Source organism: Rhinolophus sinicus, chromosome 5, assembly GCF_057876585.1.
Source record: "Rhinolophus sinicus isolate RSI-liver-muscle chromosome 5, RSI-T2T, whole genome shotgun sequence".
Lineage (NCBI taxonomy): Eukaryota > Metazoa > Chordata > Mammalia > Chiroptera > Rhinolophidae > Rhinolophus > Rhinolophus sinicus.
The window spans coordinates 95,151,425-95,170,462 of NC_142505.1; the positions used below are offsets into that span (position 1 = coordinate 95,151,425).

General features: G+C 37.1%; 1 protein-coding gene across 2 annotated transcripts in view; it reads right to left on the minus strand.

Annotated features, from left to right (window-relative positions):
- CLINT1 (clathrin interactor 1) overlaps window positions 1-17,952 on the minus strand; it is a 57,315-nt gene extending 39,363 nt beyond the window's left edge. For both annotated transcript variants that reach the window (XM_019740454.3, XM_019740446.3), the window contains exon 1: window positions 17,709-17,952. In XM_019740454.3, coding sequence (XP_019596013.1) covers window positions 17,709-17,749 — 41 coding nt within the window. In that variant the 5' untranslated portion in view covers window positions 17,750-17,952. The remainder of the gene's footprint in view (window positions 1-17,708) is intronic.
- Window positions 17,953-19,038: the final 1,086 nt, after the last annotated feature.

The following is a 19,038-nucleotide window of genomic DNA, read 5'->3' on the forward strand; positions in this document are numbered from 1 at the left end:
GTACCTACTTCCCATTAATTTCCAAGACCTGTTCATTCCACATTAAAAATACATACTCTACCTATGTAACTTTACTAACCACTGTCACCCCAATAAACTTAATAATAATAAAAAATACATGCACCCACCTCTAGCCCAGACTCCTGCAAAAGCCATTTAACAATCTCTGCATGGCAGGGTATTCTTTTCTTCAGCCTCCAAATCATGACCAGAGTTATTTTCCTAATATTTAGTGTTGGCCATGTTAGTCCACCACAGATCCATCACCACCTGCCCCCAAACCTTTTCCTCCTCCCGCGGACACTACCATCCAGAGTTATGCCTTGAACATCACTACTGATTACTTCTCTCCCCTTCTCCTATCCAGCATCCAACCCATCCCCAGGCCTTTTCAGCCGGATTTCCTAAGTAGCTCTCAAATACAGCCATCCCCTTCTTGTTCCCCACACTGCCACTACCTCACTGGAGGGTCACCACCATTTTGCACCTTGGTTGTTGCCAACAACCTAGTAACTAGTGCCTCTGCTTCTCTGTCTCCCACCAGGCTAGAGCCAAAGTGAGCTCTTGCTGAAATACAAATCCTATCTCACTGATCCCTCATTTTAAATCTAGCAAAGGCTTCCTGATTACCTGGAAGACGAAGTCCAAATTCCTCAGTTTGACCAAAACGGTCCTTCATGTGAGATACCAATTAATGTCTTGCTCACCTCCAGGCCTTTGCACAGGCTGTTCCCTCTAAGTCCTCTGCCACCCAAGACTGCCCCCACCTCACTCCACCTCATCATGAGGTTTTAGCTTAAATGCCACTTCCTCCAAGGAGTCTTCCCTTAACTACCCAAACAGCTGGGGATCTGCCTATATGCTCTTCATAGTACCTGTGCTTTCTAAATTATCTTGAACTGAAACTAAAACCAATGTATTCTAGCAGGCATGTTTGTTTCCTTACCTGTCTCCTCCTCTGGACTGAAAACATCCAAGCACACAAAAAATGTCATTACTTCAAGGTCCGCAGTGCCTGGGACATGCTTTGTGACAGCAGATGTTCAATATTTACTAAGTAATTGAACAAAAGGACTAAAATTATCAAATAGTTTCTTTCCTCTGACTAAAAATATCCTAACTGAATAGGTGATTAGGGTCTACATGATCTGGCCTCGCCCTACTTGACTAGCGTTTTTTCCCACTACTTCTGCATTTTGTTCATGGGATAACTATACTGCATTACTGGCTGAAATTTAAACATGTCCTTTACTTTCTTACCTCAGTGCCTATACTCTCGTGGAACCCACATCTCTCCTTTCAGTTGAAGTCAACCCTAGTTGTTAAATTTTTTGCGGGAAACGAGTAAACTCGTCATATCGCCTCTAGTTGGAACCGGCAAAAATTTTGCAAAGTAAATAAATAGAGACCTCTTTTTAAACTAAAACACTGAAAGTTTCATAGAAAAATATCAAATAGATCGAAAGATATGAATATTTTACGGAAAGCCTAATTTTGGCGAGAAAATGTCAAAAAAGCCCCGCGTTACGACGCGATTTGGCGGGAAAATGCCCGCTAACAAAGTGTTAACAAAGATATGAAAATGAAGCCTTCCTGATTCTTTCTAGCCCATAATGTCCCGATCCTATGATGAAATCTAACAGTACATTTAGAACTCTTATGAATTATGCCCTGCCCTGTGCAACGGCTATTTATGAATTTATCTCAATTCCTTTAGTACATTTTAAGTTTTTAGAAAGCAAGTAGAGTTGATTCTCATTAGAGGACTCCATTTGTGAATTTGCTTGCTCACTAAAATGCATTTGTAAACTCCAAAGTAATATTCACAGTGCTTTCATGGTCATCTGTGAACATGTGCAGAGCAGTGAAAAATCTGAGTCGTCTTCATGCACATTCCCAGCTGTGGGATCAGAGGTGATGCTCTTATTCTCTCAGTCCACATGCTGTAAACAAGTGGCCCTTCCCTGTCTACTTAGGGCCATGTTTTTCACTGTGCTTTTTGCTGGTGATTTCACTGTTTAATAGGGCCCCATGCCTAGTGCTGACGTGCTGTCTAGTGTTCCTAAGCATCAAGACTGCAGTGTGTCTCAGAGAAAATACCTGTTAGGTGAAACTTTGTCCAGATATGAGTTACAGTGTTGTTGGTAATGAATTAACTATATATTAAATAAGGTGTATTTAAACAAAAACAAATATAAAACAAGGTTATATGTCAATGGGTTGATGAAAATGTGACCAGAGGCTCACAGGAACCTAACCCTGTACTTCCCCCAGGAGCAATGGTTCCGTATTTGCTAATTCGGTGTTTAAGGTGACTTTATGTAACTACCTCAAATATCAAGAATTGACTATACTCTATATTATGCGTGTTTGTTTCCCTCTCAGTGCCTAACAATGAATGCCTCACATAAAATGGGTATTTAATAACTGACTAGTGAATACACGCATAAAACCGATGATTTCTTGGTAAAAGAAGGGGCGATGGAAGAGCAGGAAGCTGAGATGGAGCTATGAATAGAGGTGACTTAAACAAACACCCCTGACCAACACACACACACAGAATGACATGATAGATACCACCCTCACACACACACAGATTTTTTTAAAGGCTATCATGAAATAATGTTTCAAATTCAAGGTCTTTTGGGGGCATGGTCAAAAAGACTTAAGTTGCTATACCCCTAAAATTAATGTACCCCTAGCAAAAACTTAAAAAGTTAAGATACCTTAGCACAAGACTTCTAGGTCCCACAGAAACATGTGAAGAGCTAAACATGAAATCTCAGGCTAAAAAGAAAACTGCTAATGTTATAATCAGGATTTTAACCGCTGCCTTCTTCTCCTCTTGTCCCCTCGCTGATCCATTATCCAACTGAGCACCAAGGGTAACCTACGTAAGTGGTATTATTTCACTTCTTTATCAAAATTCCTCACCAGCTTCTTATTACACTTAAAATAAAACCAAACTCAATGTAATGGCCTACAAATCCCTGAAATTAACCCTCTTCTTCCATGCTCTTGCCACCCTACTCTCTCACTTTTTCACCAGCTCTTTCCCCACTCAGGGCCTTTGCTCATTTCCTAATATCCTCTCTCTAGTACACTCTTTACTCTCTGTGCTCTACTTCAAATTCTTTAGGACTTAACTTAGATGCTATATCTTCAGAAAGGCCCCCTATGCCCACCCTATTTAAAATAAAAAAAAATATATCAACCTCTACTACTTAAAGTCTATTTGTTTACTTATTTTTTAAAATTTCTCTCTCCCCACTAAAACTTGTTTTAGACTGTATTTCAAGTATCTAAGAATTCCAGATGATCAATAGATGGACATTAAATGAATAAGCCAGGTTATCCCGAGGGTTCCTGCACTCTTTAGTGCAACAGCTCATCCTCCTTGGGACATGGGCATCTGACATGAGAAGCACACCCATAATTGGAGTCTTCTTTATCAGAAATTATATAAGCATTAAGAATATACTTTACCTTAAAGTTATACAGTAATATATGTAAATTATTTCTCAATAAAACTGGAAAAAAAAGCAAAAAAACGTACTTTAACTCATTCACTAAAGGTAATTATCATATATTCTAAAAGCTCATATCTGAAAAATGTTATCTAAAAGGAATGTCAATTATGTGTTGTTATGACTTTCAAGTTACTCCTTAAAAATCCCAACACATCGAAAGGGATATTACCTATGTTAAATTCAAACGTCAGTGGTGTATCTCAGAAAATTTCTCAAGCTCCTCTCTTAATGTTCAAATTACTTATAGTTGTTTTAATTATTTAAAATTATGTAATATTGCTATTTCTTAATTGCCAGAAAAATGTCTCTCTCAATATGTGGCCATTTTTTTTCCCAATTTAAGTCAAAAAAATTTCATATTCCAAATGAATTATGTATTTGGTTAGAGGTAAAGTAGACATAAGTCTACACTTAAGATACACATCCTAACATTTTCTACAGAAAAATCCTCAATACTTATTTCTACAAATATCACAAACATAGGTATTTTACACTTGTTTGCTAAATAAAGTGTCAACATCCACCATTCTAATTAGAATAGTGCTGCCGTAATTAAGACTTAAATTACTCAGTAATCAGCTGCTGGTATAAACAATTCAAAAGCCAAAGCGGAGTTATAATGCGATAACAGTATGTGAATTGCAGGTGCCTTGTTGTACCAGGAAACACCATCAGGACGAACGCGTTCTATGGGAGCATTTTATTGACACAGTCAGATGAGCTACAACATATACACTTGTACAGCATGTGCTTTGATTTTTATCTTTTCATAACTGACTTGTGGAAAGCAAACTACATTGCTGGAGGTGGGAAAAGCAGGAGAGAACGGCAATGTAGCATCAGTTAAAAAATATAAAACCAAAACCTTAAATTTGAATTATCAAAAAAAAATATATCCCCATTCTTCCAAAGAGCTCTGTCTCATGTGCCAACTCTTTGTACTGTAGCTGATCCTTCATACTAAGGAGTTCGAGCAACATCTTCATTATGACAAAAATTTATCTGTATCTGTCTAGAATCTACCATATAATCCCTATTTAAAAAAAAATCTGCCTCACCACTGAAAGGTATCAAAACCAGGGGTCCTTGGAGAAAGGGCTACCTCCAGGGATAAAGCAGTGAAAGTATAGAATAAGCTTGAAACATCTTGTGCCAGAAAGTCAGAAAGTGCTCAAAAAAGAAAAAAAAGGAAAAAAGAGCATGTCAAAAGGACACAGGCCAGCTTTACAGAGATCCCACTGGCCAAATCTGTAACAATTTGAGTATCAAAATAAATAAGGGCTGTAATAAATTATAACCCATGAATAAAATGAAAATCCACAAGGGAGGCAGGGACAGGAGAAGAAAAAAATGAGAGCTCTTGATTACAGTAAACTGATCAATATGGAGAAGGGTGAAGTTGGGGGGAGGGGTCTACCATTTGAACCATTATAGTAAAGATTAGCTCAAGCAAGAAACATCAGTAGATGCTAAATCTAGAGGGGAGTTTGATTAGCAGCGGTCTCAGAATATCTCCTTACAGACTGCTATTAACTGAAATGAGAAAAACAGTAAATAGACAGTGGAGGGACCATACAACACCTTGACTGAGTGATCAAAATTACAATCACTGATGAGAAGCATACATTGTTTTCCTACTGGAAAGGACACAATATTACTTAATTCCAGCTCAGAATATATAAACTGAGGAATTTTCTATAAAGTAATTGGCCTGTAATCTTCAAAAAATGTTGATGTCATGAAAGACTTAAGAAAAAAAGTTTAAGGAACTCTTCACTAAAGGAGAGGCATGACTATTAAATACACGATCCTGGGCAGAATCCTGTACTGGACTGGAATGAAACAAGTGACAAAAATCAGAATATGGACTAAAGAGAGATTAATTGCTTTAATGTTAAATTTTCTGAATCTGATAACTAAACTGTGGCTATGTAAGAGAATAATCCTTGTTGTTAGCAAACACACACAGAATTCTTGAGGCAAAGGGGGCATGTAACCTACTTTCAAATGGATCACAGAAGTGTGTGTATGTATAGCCAGACAAAGACAGAGTGGAAGAGGAGGAAAAGAGAGAATGACAAATATGGCAAAATCTTACAAATTGGTGAATCTAGATAAAGGGTATACAGGTGTCCTCTTGACTATTTTTCAAGCTAATTTCAAAATAAAAAGTTATTTAAAAATCTGTCATTGCATAACACTGTGAATGTACTGATGCCCCTGAATTCAATACTTGAAAATGATTAATCTTACATGAATCTTACCTCAATAATTTCTTTTTTTAAATCTGCCTAAGTAACACATATAACTTAGAACAAAGTCAAACTTCAAGAAAAGGACTGGTTGGTTTATTTCCTTTTCATTTTGAGCTGTCATTTTCTTGATTCTACAATTTGGAGAACATTTAGTATCAAATTAGGCAATAACTAGTTTTTTCAAGTGCAATCATTCCTCCATTAAAGCATTGAAGAGTTTAGATGAAGAGTAAACATCATGCTTTTTAAATACAGAATGCGTAAATTTTAATGTAAAGTAAGTTTATCAGAGTTAAAACACATTATATTTAGGTTTACTTGGTTTTTATAATTAATGTCATTTTATTTTACATTGAAGATATACTGTTGAAGGAACAATTAGTAATACAGTAGTCCCCCCTTATCCGTGGCTTCAGTCTGTGGTTTCAGTTACCTGTGGTCAGCCATGGTCTAAAAACATCAGATGGAAATTTCCAGAAATAAACATTTCATAAGTTTTAAATCGCACACTGTTCCGAGTAGAAACATGAAATCTTGCACTGTCCAGCTCTGTCCAGACTGAGACATGAATTATGCCTTTGTCCAGCGTCTCCACAATGTATGCGCTCCCTGCCCGTGAATCACTTAGTAGCTGTCTTGGTTATCAGATTGACTGTCTCCAATATCGCAGGGCTTTTGTTCAAGTCACCCTTATAGTAGCCTAATGCTACATCACAATGCTGACATCATTCATTTTCACTCCAAATCATCACGTAGGCACTGTTTCATCACAAGGAGAAGGGTGAGTACAATACAATAGTTTATACCGTATTTTGTACATAGCATGTAAGGGTTCCATACTATCCGCGGTTTCAGGCGTCCACTGGGGGTGTTGGAACATATATCCTGCTGATCAGGTAGGGTGGGGGTGGGGAGCTAGTGGATAAATTATGCAAATCTTATTATTTTGGGACAACAAACACCACAGCCCCTGTCCCCAAACCATTTTAACATGTCAAGGAGTCCTAAGTATTTTTATGAGTAAAAAATCAGAAAGGTTAAACATTTTACTCAATTAATAAATAGGCCAAAAGTGAAACTCTCAGGCCCTGTTCTAGTTACAAAGTTTTCATGGAATACAGTAACCTATTACCATATTTAATGACAAAAGTTAATCAAGGCTAGCAAAATGTTATATTTAGATACAATAGTAATAGTATATTTATGACTCTATGTAACTAGTATATCAAATCCCACTTGCTAGAAAAACTTTTAGTCAAATATTTAATGTAATATTTATTTAAAAGTTGTTTCTCAAATTCCAGTCATTACAAATTCAATTGTATATCCTGTGGTACACATTATATATTCAAGTACAAGTTCCTCAAATGCAATTTCTGATCAATTTTAAAAGCCAAGCTCCCAACGTCTATTTTTTAAAAAATAGTATGGGAATATCATTCCTATTCAACAACCCAAAACACTCCTACTCTACTTAAAGCAGTTTCAGACTCACATTGTTTTATGTGTAAGTTTAATTGTGAAACAATCTTTCTTATTGCTGACAGTTGCTTAAGGCCACTTGCACAGGTTACTTGCTTTTTTAGTAAATCCATTTTTTTTTTTAAGAAAGGATAACGTGATCTTTTTCTTGTCAAGAGGTATCATGTTAAACTAGCTTCACAAGCAGATCAAATAACAAAGGTACAAGCAGATCAAATATCCAAGGTATTAAAAAATGAGTATAGCCTAAGAGTTTTATCTGCATTATAGATCCCAATTTAGTTTTTATAGGTATGATAAAATAGTCACTAAAATAATTTAATAGTAAAATTGTACTGTTAAAGGAGTTTAAATTTTTAAAAAATTTTTGCCAACTTTCAAATTCCTATTAGTTAGAATGAATCTAAAGAATAACAGACTTCATTCATCTATATCTTTTAATTTTGGGTTACAGCTTTTTAAAGCTGTATCACAATGACAAAACTAAATAACCCAAACAAAAGCAAAGGACAAGAATTTGTTGAGAATATAATGGTAAACATTTTCACAATACATTAACTCATTAATTCTCTTAATAGTCTTGGAGGGTAGATCTTATCCCTATTCTATACAGCAGAAGCGGACAAAGTCTCTTTACTTATGTTTCCCCTTCAGCTTCCCCTCTGCCACCCTTCACTTAAAAATAAAATTGGAAAAATAAATAAATAAAATTAAAACAGAAACCCAAAGAAACATGCTCAGGTTGGACATACAACAAATTATCTTTTTAATACGTGGCACCCCATTTAAATCACCCTATTAAGGTAGTTTTATTAAATGCATTACTAAACGACTCCTTCAAGGAAAAAATCTGGAAGTACTGAAATTAGTTAACATTAAAAAAAAAGAAAGGCATAAAACCCTTCCAAGAGAATGACAAAATGATGAGATACCCTGAACTGAGACGTGAAAATTAAATCCTTGTAGACACAAATACTTGATACTATAAAGTTTGATTACATCACCTACAAATTTTTTCACTTTTGATTAAATTCAGATGCCTTGCCAAATATCAAGCATTTAACCCAAAGTATGTAACTAAACAATCCATCAACAGAATGATAAAATGAGAAATCCTTCACCTCAAAAGTAATACGTTTATAAAACCACCTCTATGTGAACTCAAATACTGTATATTGTTTAAATTAAGCCAGTAATAGGTTTTTTTTCCATTTTTCACCAGTGACTGATTAAATTTAGACTTACACAAATGCGTTTACAAATCCCCAAAACTAGACTCAACTTTTCTGACGTGAAAAAAAATTGTTTCCAGAGTCACACTACTAAAATTTTGAAACCTTTTAAATTTATTTCCCCTTAAGGTCTCAAAAAAAAACCACAAAATAAAATAAAATAAACATCTATACTTTAAATTATTTAATTTGGACTATCTGATTGGTATAGAAGGGGGACCTCCTTTTGCAACAGAACTGCTTCTCAGACAGTATTATTCATTGACGTCATCCAATGCTTGGAACCATTTGGGAACAGGTTCTAATCAGTGAGCCTACATCATTTGACCTGAGTTTCAGATTTTTAACTCCATGTTTGATACCTTACTTGGCCTCACCTTCCTGTCAGCAAATACACATTTTTAAAATACTATGAAGGATCTATCTCTTTCATGAAGCTTTTGCTCAGTTAATTAATTGTTCTTTCCATTCTCTAAATGTCTACAGTATTTACACCCTATACCCCATATTCAGATATAACGTGTTTCCCTGAAAATAAGACCTAACCAGAACATAAGCCCTAGCATGACTTTTCAGGATGACATCCCCTGAACTTAATGCATCTTTTGGAGCAAAAATTAATATAAAACCAGGTCTTATTTTCGGGGAAACACGGTACCATCTTGTATCATTTTCCCTTGTTCATGTGCGTGACAGAATCATAAGCTGCCATTGGAACCATAAGGCCTCTTACAGTACTGTACAGGGCTCATGGTAGGTATTTAACAAAGCACTCATTGAAGGGCCCTTAAAGATATGGCCAAAATTAGTAAGGATATCAGCTGTGTATTTTCAGTTATTGTATAACAGTTACATATCTACCATCTATGTCCAAAATATATTATTTGGATAGGTACATAATGGACTAAGGAAAATTATTCTTAAATGGTCCAATTTGAACATAAGGAAAATTGGGGAAAGTTGTGTTTAATTCAGAGATTAATATGACAGCACTACAGGCACAGCAAACTAACTACCATATAAAGATCACAGGATTACATGAAACTTATTAAAGTTGTAGAAGCTGTTTACAGAGGACTACTAATTCTGAAGCATATAATACAGGTATGACTATCACAACATTTTTAAAGAATTACAGTGAGCACTGTTGCTACAATAGCTAAGATTTTCTTTTTTACCTACAGAAACTTGTTTCTTCCCTTTTGAGGGGCATCCAACTTACAAACATTATTCAGAGTACTGCAAGAGTCCAGAACAACTTTTATGACAGGTACATATAGGAGGGAAAAAAAGAATAAACATTCTCACTGAATTTGGTTCAGAAACTTAAGTATCACTAGTTTTTCCAAGTAATTTTTAAGGTATACACTAGTAATTCACCTTTATTATAGTGAAAGATAACAATTTTTAAAATTTAAATAATATCCTGTAAAAGTTAGGGAAAACAGTGAATATATGTTCTGAAAGCAGATCATCTAAATTTAAATCTAGACTCTATTTTCTAGATATATTACTTTGGGCAAGTTCTTGGACTTCTGTGGCCAGTTTCCTCATCAATAAAGTAAGGATAATAACAATGTTGTCCCAGTGTTCTTGGCACATGAAAAATGCTTGATAACTATTAGCTTTCATTAGAAATATCTGGACTTACAAGATTTCCTCAGTAATGTAAATTAACTTACTAAATTTAACACTCATTCAAAAATATTCATTGAGCACTTACCATGTCACACACTGTTCTAGGATTTAGTACAGCAGTAACAAAACAAAGTCTCTGCCCTCTACAAGCTTAACATCCTAGAGGCAGCAGAGAAATATATGTACATAAAAAAAGTAGGGGGAAAGCGTGAACGCATGCTATTTTACATAGGAACAGAACACTGAAGAACCAGCGAGTGGGAGGAGATGAGGTCAGAGGGGGCAGCAGAGAGCCACATTATCTAGAGGCTGGTCAGCAGTGAGAAAAGAAGGGATTGGGAGCTAGTGATCTGAGCAGATCTGACTTAATATTCATGTTTTTAAAGAATCACTCTTGGGGCAGCTGGATGGCTCAGTTGGTTAGAGCACAGAGAGTGAGAGCTCTGAACAACAGGGTTACCGGTTCGATTCCCACATGGGCCAGTGAGCTGCGCTCTCCACAACTAGATTGAAGGACAACGACTTGGAGCTGATGGGCCCTGGAGAAACACACTGTTCCCCAATAAAATTAAAAAACAAACAAATAAAAACAACAACAAAAACTAAAAAAAAAAAAAATCACTCGTTACTGTGTGGATAGCAGATTATAGGGTTAAATTTTTTTATTTGGCTTCATGAGAAATGAGTCACACTTCAAAGCCTATGCAGTACCAAACTTGTAACTAAAGTCAAACATATCAAATTAAGGATATTATTTAACCATGGTGGTTTAACTGCAAATAAAAAGTTTTAATCATCAACCTAAGTCATTGAAAAAAAATGACAACTTAAGAATGAACATGAGAAAAATAGAAAAAAAGCTTAGTGTTTATTTGCATTGTTCTTTAATGATTTGCTAAAAATGCATAAGAACAAATGGCAAGAAAAACAAGAAACTGAATTTTCTATGCATGTCTTATTTCTACTATAAAAATATAAGATTATTTGATGAGAATTTTTGAGTGAAATATTTCAGAAGCATGCATACATATTTACCACATAATGGTGAGTATGCGTGCAAGTTATAAAAAGTTACTTATATCAGCACTATGTAGAACTTAAATCCTCTCCAAGAATTTAGAAACTAAACAAAATTTATGTCAAAAGAAGACATTCTAAAGTAACTGGCTAACTAGACTTTTCTTACGTGAAGTATAAAACATGCCTACCTATTGTCGCGCATTAACAAAATCACTTATATTTAATAATTCATTAGCTAAATCTACCCACAAGTCATAAATAGCTATAAATTGGTTCCAACATGGGAATATGCTATGTTCTTCTACCTGTATTTAATTTTCAGGCTAAAGGGCTCTGGTGAGCCAAAAGAATTTCTTGCCAGTTGGAGACAATGGGTTGAGTAATAGGAAAGCCCCTTCTGCAATGTGCTTTCCTTGTATATACTGCTCATCTACTGTCAGAGATCATGAATTTGATGTATTTTACAGGGTTCTTTTTCTTGATATTGTTCAGTCTCACTAAGGATAAACTGTCAACTTCAATTTCCCTTAATATGTCTTTTTACATTTAAAAAATGTTTCACATTAGCAGTATCTTTAAAATCTTGAGAAAATACAAAACAAATTGAAAAAAAAATCAACAGATGGACAAAAATAAATAATGTCTTTCCAAAGACTTTATTCCTCAACATGTCTTTCAAAAATCATTTCTGTAATATGCTTTACAATATTAAAATGAAAGCATTTTTGATTTGGTAAACACAACATAAGGCACACACAATAGAGGTATTTATATGAGTTCTCCTACATGTAGGGTAAGATGTCTATTCAGGTGAAGAGTTTTAGAAGAAGAGTGCCAGTGAAAACAATGATTGATGAATTAAGACACAATTCTTACATACTTTTAAATAATTTAGTCTGCTAACAATATTTCCTTTAGTCTTTGCAATCTATATTCCTTTGATTTTCCTATATTATAAATTATTTTGTGCATTACATAATGATAATGATAGGGGTTTCAAGTTTATTTTTGCGAAGTGTTTCACATGCATTTAATCCTCACAAGAACCCTGTAAAATAAATAGCTCCATTTTACAGACAGGGAGATTTAGAGATACTGTTCCAATGCCCAAGATCACTGTTGCTTAGTAGTGAACCTAGGACTTCAATCCAGTTCTGATCTCAACCACAACTGCTTCCAAGATCCATTAAATACCACCCGAAAGTGCCTGTGTATGGTAGGAGTGTGTATGGCTAGCAAATTACTACGTATAAAAATGTACAGATGGACAAACACACATAATTAGGCTAGACAAGGGAAGCTCATGTGAAGTGACCCCTTAAAAAACAAAAAAGAAGAGTTAAATACATTGTCCCAGAATTTTAAGTAATGTCAGCTGAGACTGGAAGAAGTCTTTAACCGAAGACCTACTATAAGTACTAAAAATATACTTTAAATCTGTGAAGTAGTTTTGCTCTCCAAAAACTAGAACTTGAATTTGATCAAATGACTAGATACAATTACAGATTTACAGGGAATACAGAGGTTAGAGAAACATTTAAATAACCCCATGGGGATCCAATTAGCAAAATCCAGGCTGAGGGAAATGAAAATAACCATGTTTCTTCAACAAGTAAATTGCAAGGGGGAAAAAAAAGTAAAGGGTAAACCTATAGATTAAGAGAATCAAGAGACAGATCCACTAGTCAGAAACATCAAAAAGGAATTAGCAGGCAATAAAAAATGAATACTGACTGGACATTAGATATTAAGTAATCAACTTTTAAGGTTTTATTATGGTATTGTGGTTATGATTTAAAAAGATGACTCCTTACCTTTTAGAGATTGATATATTTACAGATGAAATGATATGGGGTCTGGGATTTGCTTCAAAATAATATGGAGTGGGGGTGGCAGGGAGAAGTACAGGTGAAGCAAGACAGGTCAAATTGTTGAAGTTATTCATGTGTACATAGATAGTCCCTCCATTTTTTGATATATTTGAAATTTTGCATAATAAAAGCTAAGAAACAAATTTCAGCTAGATATGAAATCTAGATCTAAATATAAAAGATAAAACAATAAGTTTTTCAGGATTAAAAAAAAGTTATTTAAACTTCCTATAATCTTCTTAAAGGAAATATTAACTACATATTGGAAATAAGAAAGGACGAGAGCACAGGAAAAGTTTCACCTGTGGAGCTATATTGCAAAAACTAGGAGTACTAGTAAGTAGTACTTAAGATAAGAAGGCCAAGAAGTACTTTTAGTGAATGTACGAGTAAACAGATGAAAAACTACTAACACTAAAGAGTTCAGAAAAAATGAGGCAGTTAAGTGGCTTTTAAAAGCATCTTGACAGTAGTACTAAGTAGATTAAACTGCAGAAAATCACCCCTAAGAAATGCTGGCAGAAGATAAATTAAACTCATCTTTCTTTGGAATTAAATTCTTATTATGTACTTACGTCCAGTTACTAGAAGAGAGGAAGGATAATTAATGTATTGTTTCAGCAATTAACAATTATCTACAACTGGTTCAAAGAAAAGTTGATATGGTAAGACTAGAAAAGCTGACAATCATCTTTGCTTTCAAGTTCACAGAAGCAAACTGAACAGAGATAGGTAAGATAGGAAAAATAAGAGGAAAAACAAAGAAAATGCTAAGTTCAAGGTGTGGCATATTTGTAGTGGTAAGTTTCTTGAAGGCAGATATTTTATTTTTCAAGTTCAAAAATACAGTACTAATCCAATAAATAATAAATGTACTATCTGTTGAAATAATTGAATGAACTATTTTCTATAAAAGCAAAAGTTTCTCCTTCGGGGGTTAGCTAGATTAGAACAGTAGTTTCTACACTTCTATTACATTATCTAACATTTAGGAACTAAAAAAATGCACATTACGCCAACAAAAATCAACTTATTGGGGGAAAATGAAAGCTGTTTAAGAGAATAACTTAAAATGGACTGTCTATTGCAGTTGCCTTAGGACCTTGGCCAGCGCTGTTTGAATTATCATAAAAAGAGTAAAAGTCATTGATGAAATACATTTACCATTAATATTACTCCTGAGATAAAAGAAGATTAACTGGGCCTGAACAATATGTAGCAGTTTCAATCTACCACTATAGCATGTAACCCTATGTTTCCAACACTTGGAGAAAAAATGTAACAGAACTGTAGCAACTTTTAATTAATATGTATGGCATGACAAAATATAAAGTACCCTGTTTTACTACAGCCTCAAGTAAAAGGAGGCAGGTCCTAGGATGACAGTGGTCACACTGGCCATAAGAGTAGTTGGTGGGAGTGGTGCCACTTATCCTTTCCTGCCACAGCTGCCTTTTATGCAACTTGATACAAGTGGGGGGAAACTGGCACTCCAAGCTCTGGCTGGCCCATGGCTTTATCTGCTTTCCCTCAATTCCACAATGTTCTACAAAACAGAGCTATTTAACACTACTACCAGGAGTTGTGTCACAGTTTTGGAAAATATCTCAGCACCCCCTGTAAAAGTCTTAAAGGTCTCAAAAGCCAATATTTGAAACATATCATGATACTTAAGAACTATCACCATATTGAATCTAACAATCTTTCCAGGGAACACATTTTGAAAGCGTACATTTTTCTTCCTGAAGTAAACCTCATTGAGTAGGGATGTACACTAAATAAAAGTCATAGTTTTCCGGAGTCACGGGTTGCACTTATTTACTGCATAAGACATTTAAATATACATTTATTGATTACCACTATTTTAAAAAATGCCCCCTTTCAGCCAAAACTGTCTCTGAAGGATAATGACTTTACAGAATTTATCTGCTATTATGGAGTACTAGTGCCAATTTTTTTTTCCGTGATAGAAATTCATGTCTCCAAACAACCATTGAAGTTGGAGTCTTACTCTATCCCAATCTCTCACTTTACAGATAAGGAACCCAAGGTCCAGAGATTCATGTGATTCTGCCTCAAATCGTACATATTGCTAGTCTGTAAGGCACTGTCAGAATCTGAACCCAGGTATCCAAAACCCTTAATCAATACCCCTTCTATCTACAAGCCTTCATTCATTAGTCTAAACCAGGGGTGTCCAAACTTTTTTCAACGGTTTTCACCAAGGGCCATATGCAGTAAAATACACAAACAGCCGGGCCACTCACTCAGGTGAAGTACGTATTGCCTCACCTGGTTTATTTAAGTAAACTAAATGTATTTTTGGAATTTGTGTGGGCCAATTAACAATGGATTGTGAGCCGCAGTTGGCCCGCAGGCTGCAGTTTGGACACCCCTGGTCTAAACTTTCAGAGCAGTCCTTAATCACTTCACTGTTTCCTTATTTGCTAGTTCCCTCATCACCTTCTCCCCTGGCTAATCAGAGGACAACCATTCTATAGACGTGCTTTACCTCCATTAGAGCCATTTTAAGGTCAACAGTCTAACTGGACACAGTACCACAGTTCTGGTTGTAAAATGCTTATATTTGGGGAGAAGAACATTTTCTCTCCTGCCAGTGAAAGATAAAATTAAATCCTGAGTATACATCAGTGAAATAACCTCATGTTCTAATCTTAATATCATGTATCAGACACCACGAAAGCTTTAAAAAGTCCTTGGTGGCAACATTCTTACATATTCTTGAATAACTTGGTTGGGTAGTAAAAAGGCAGAAGTTATTTTTCAACAACAGATCTCCCATTAGATGAACTGATGCCTACTTATGTGGTAAATTTAATCTGAAGCACTAGGTTAGTAACAGATGATAAAGACAAACAACGAAACGAACAGCAGCGGAAGGAATATTGCCTTGATTTTTGTGTCCTGAAAAATGTAGCCTCTAAATTTTTGAGTACCACAAATTTAGTTCTCTAAGATAACAAGGTGTTTATTAGTGGTTTTCTTCTGTTGTCCTTCTGCTTAGAAATAAGAAAGAGTTTTGTAGACACTCTTGGACTTTCAAAAACTGTTTAAGCTAGTACCCTAGTCTTTATACCATATATGAAAAAACAACCAATGAACCTGGATCTGGAAAAGAAACAATATTTTATTTTATCTTTGGAAAGCAAAAGCAAAGGGTATGTAAATAGCAAAATAAGCCCAAATTAAACGTTTGAGGGCTTAATGGTCAAATGAATAGTTGATAAAGGAAAATTACCAAAGCAAATCACTTTTTAAACATGGAGCTTCTCTCTTAATGAAGTTAATCTCACTCTCAATGCAGAACAGCTGCTATAGTTATCAAAAGTATACTGATCTAGATAGACACATTGTGTTAAGCGTTTATATGCTGTTGAAGCTCTTAGCTCTTAATTCTGATGTTCTAAGGTGGGTATCTATCATTATGGTCATTTTGCACGTGAGAACATTGGGGTCCTCTGAGGTTAAGCAACTTGCCAAGGTTACAACGCTTGAATCCACCTCTTGAAACCTATGCTCCTTAGGTGTTCTTTTGCTTTCTTGGTAGTGCAGAAAATATGAAAATATGGTCAAACTCTAAGTTCTATCTGATGCATTAGCCAAGCCACTGTGAATGATTTTTTCCCTGGTGTCAAGAAAGCCTAACAGATTGCCATCGACACTTCCTGATTTTAGGTTGGATGGGTGTCACAAATAAACTGTTTCTGTCACTACACTTACTGCCTACTCATTGAAACCCAAAAGGAAGGGGACTGGTTAAATTCTCAAACTTTATTTCCTGCTGTCCTAGAAGACGTTACTTAACCGCTGTTCTATTCTGACATACTCAATTTCAGTGTTAAAATGTTCCCAGTGTAGCAAGGCACCAAAGTCATCACTTACTAAGTCTTAAAGGAAATCAACTACGTATTAGTCATTTCACCTGTCAGGGAAGTTAAAAGCAGATCAACTGGGTGGTTTTCTTTAGGGGAAACCTCTTAATGACTCGTTAATTACAGCCAGTGGACAAACGGCCCTCTAAAAATGAAGCGTTGTGCAAAGGGAAGAGGAAAAGAATCACAAGAAATTATGTGGTCATCTACTTTCACTCGTGCTAGAAAAGCAAAGGACGCGTCTCTTGAGTAACTTCAGCCTGACCACAGCGGCCACTTGTTACACCTGCCACCCACTCCGACACTTCACGGTCATTAGAAATGAAAAGAAACCCAGAAAGGGAAAGGACCTATCCCGACCAGGCCTAAGGTCTCCACACCACCGCACCCCAGGGACACCGAGGGCCAATGCTCTGTGTCCCCCTCCCGCAGCCTCCGCGGCTGCCCCGGAGGCAGAGCACCCAGCCCGGGGCCAAGCCAGTCCTCGGCCGGGGCAGTGACCCAGCTCCAGGCAACCCCGCCCCCTGCCCGGACCTAAGGGTTTGTGCCTCGGGCGGTGGGGCGGGGGAGGACTGGGAAAGGCCTGGACAGGGGAGAAAGGGGATGTTCTGAAACGAGGACGATCAGGCAAGGCTTGGGGCCGGGGAGAGAGCCGGCCTCCGCCATGATGGGGCTGGCGGGCCGGGGGGGCGTGACGCGGGCCGCCCCGTGCGCAGGGCCAGCTCCCCTTACCCCCTTCCTCCCCTCCCCCGCGTGGGCCTTGGCCACAACTGCCCCCGATACTCACGCTTTGTCCACCAGCTCCCGCACCTTCCACATGTTCAACATTGTGCGCGCGCGGGCCGGGCCACCGCCTCCCTCTCCTGCTCCCCACGGACCCCGGGACACTTCCGCGCTGGGGCAGATCCAGGCCGGGTCGCCGCAGCCGCCCGCCGCCTCGATCTCCCCCAGTCAGCTCCTCTTGCCACAGCCGCGGCGCCACCGGTGACACGTCGAGACGCCGGGGCAGAGGCGCTGCGTGGAGCGGAAGTGTCCGACTCTCCGCCCACCGCGCGCGGGGCACCACGGGACTTGTAGTTCTCTCTGCGCGCCAAGCGGAGCTGGTTACACTAAAAGTTGGCGTGGTAAGGGTGGATTTTTCTTAAACTAACCCGGTCCTCCGCACCCCTGTGTGTCCCCCTGACTTACAGAACCAGGGTGGGGCCCAGCATTCTGTGCTTTAACACATCCTCCAGGCTCAAGTTTCAGAACCACTGGAGTAAGATCTAGCTACACTCAGACGTGCTTTTCAAGCGTGAAGTATCGCTATGTGATTAATGACTAAATGGACGTGTGAGTGGTACATGTATTTCTTACTGACAGAAGCATGGCTGTATTTGGTTCCAAATGTCCAAATATACTTCTCTGAGCCTTAGGTTCTGTCCCTGTAAATTGAAGTGGTACTATTACACTCTAATTCTACCGTACGGTGGTTTTATATTTATACACCTTCCTGATATCCTTGTTAGATACTTTATTATAAGACTCAGGAAGTCAGTTCACACTCGTTGGCAAACTGTAGAAAGAACGCCACAACACTATGACATGCCAAAGAGCTTGGCAGTTTTCTATTCTTAAAGCACAAGTATACACACACACACTGCATTCAGTGTTTTATTGCAATGGTTGTTTTCACTTCATGTTTCACTCACTCATTTTAGACAATGTTCGTGGTAAAGCTGTACATCTTAAAATTCACTTGGTCCAACTGCTTGAATTATACAGTTCATTTCATTCTACAAATATTTGTTGAGCATCTTCCATGTGCCAGGAGTGGAGAACACAGCTGGGGACAAGATAGACCAGGCCTCAACCCTCTTGGATCCTAAAGGTCTTTGAAGAAAACATATTAATCAAGGAAACATTGAACATATTGCAGATAGAAAGTGCTTGAAGAAAAAGAGAAGATAATGTTATAGAGAATAATGTTAGAGGAAAATAACATTAGGGAATATTTAGGGCCTCTTTGAGGACTTTACATTGAAGCTGAAACTTGAATGATACAAAAGGGCTGGCCATAAAAGAAGGATCTACAAAAACAGACTTCCTGGTGAAGGGAACAGACGAAGACTGATTCA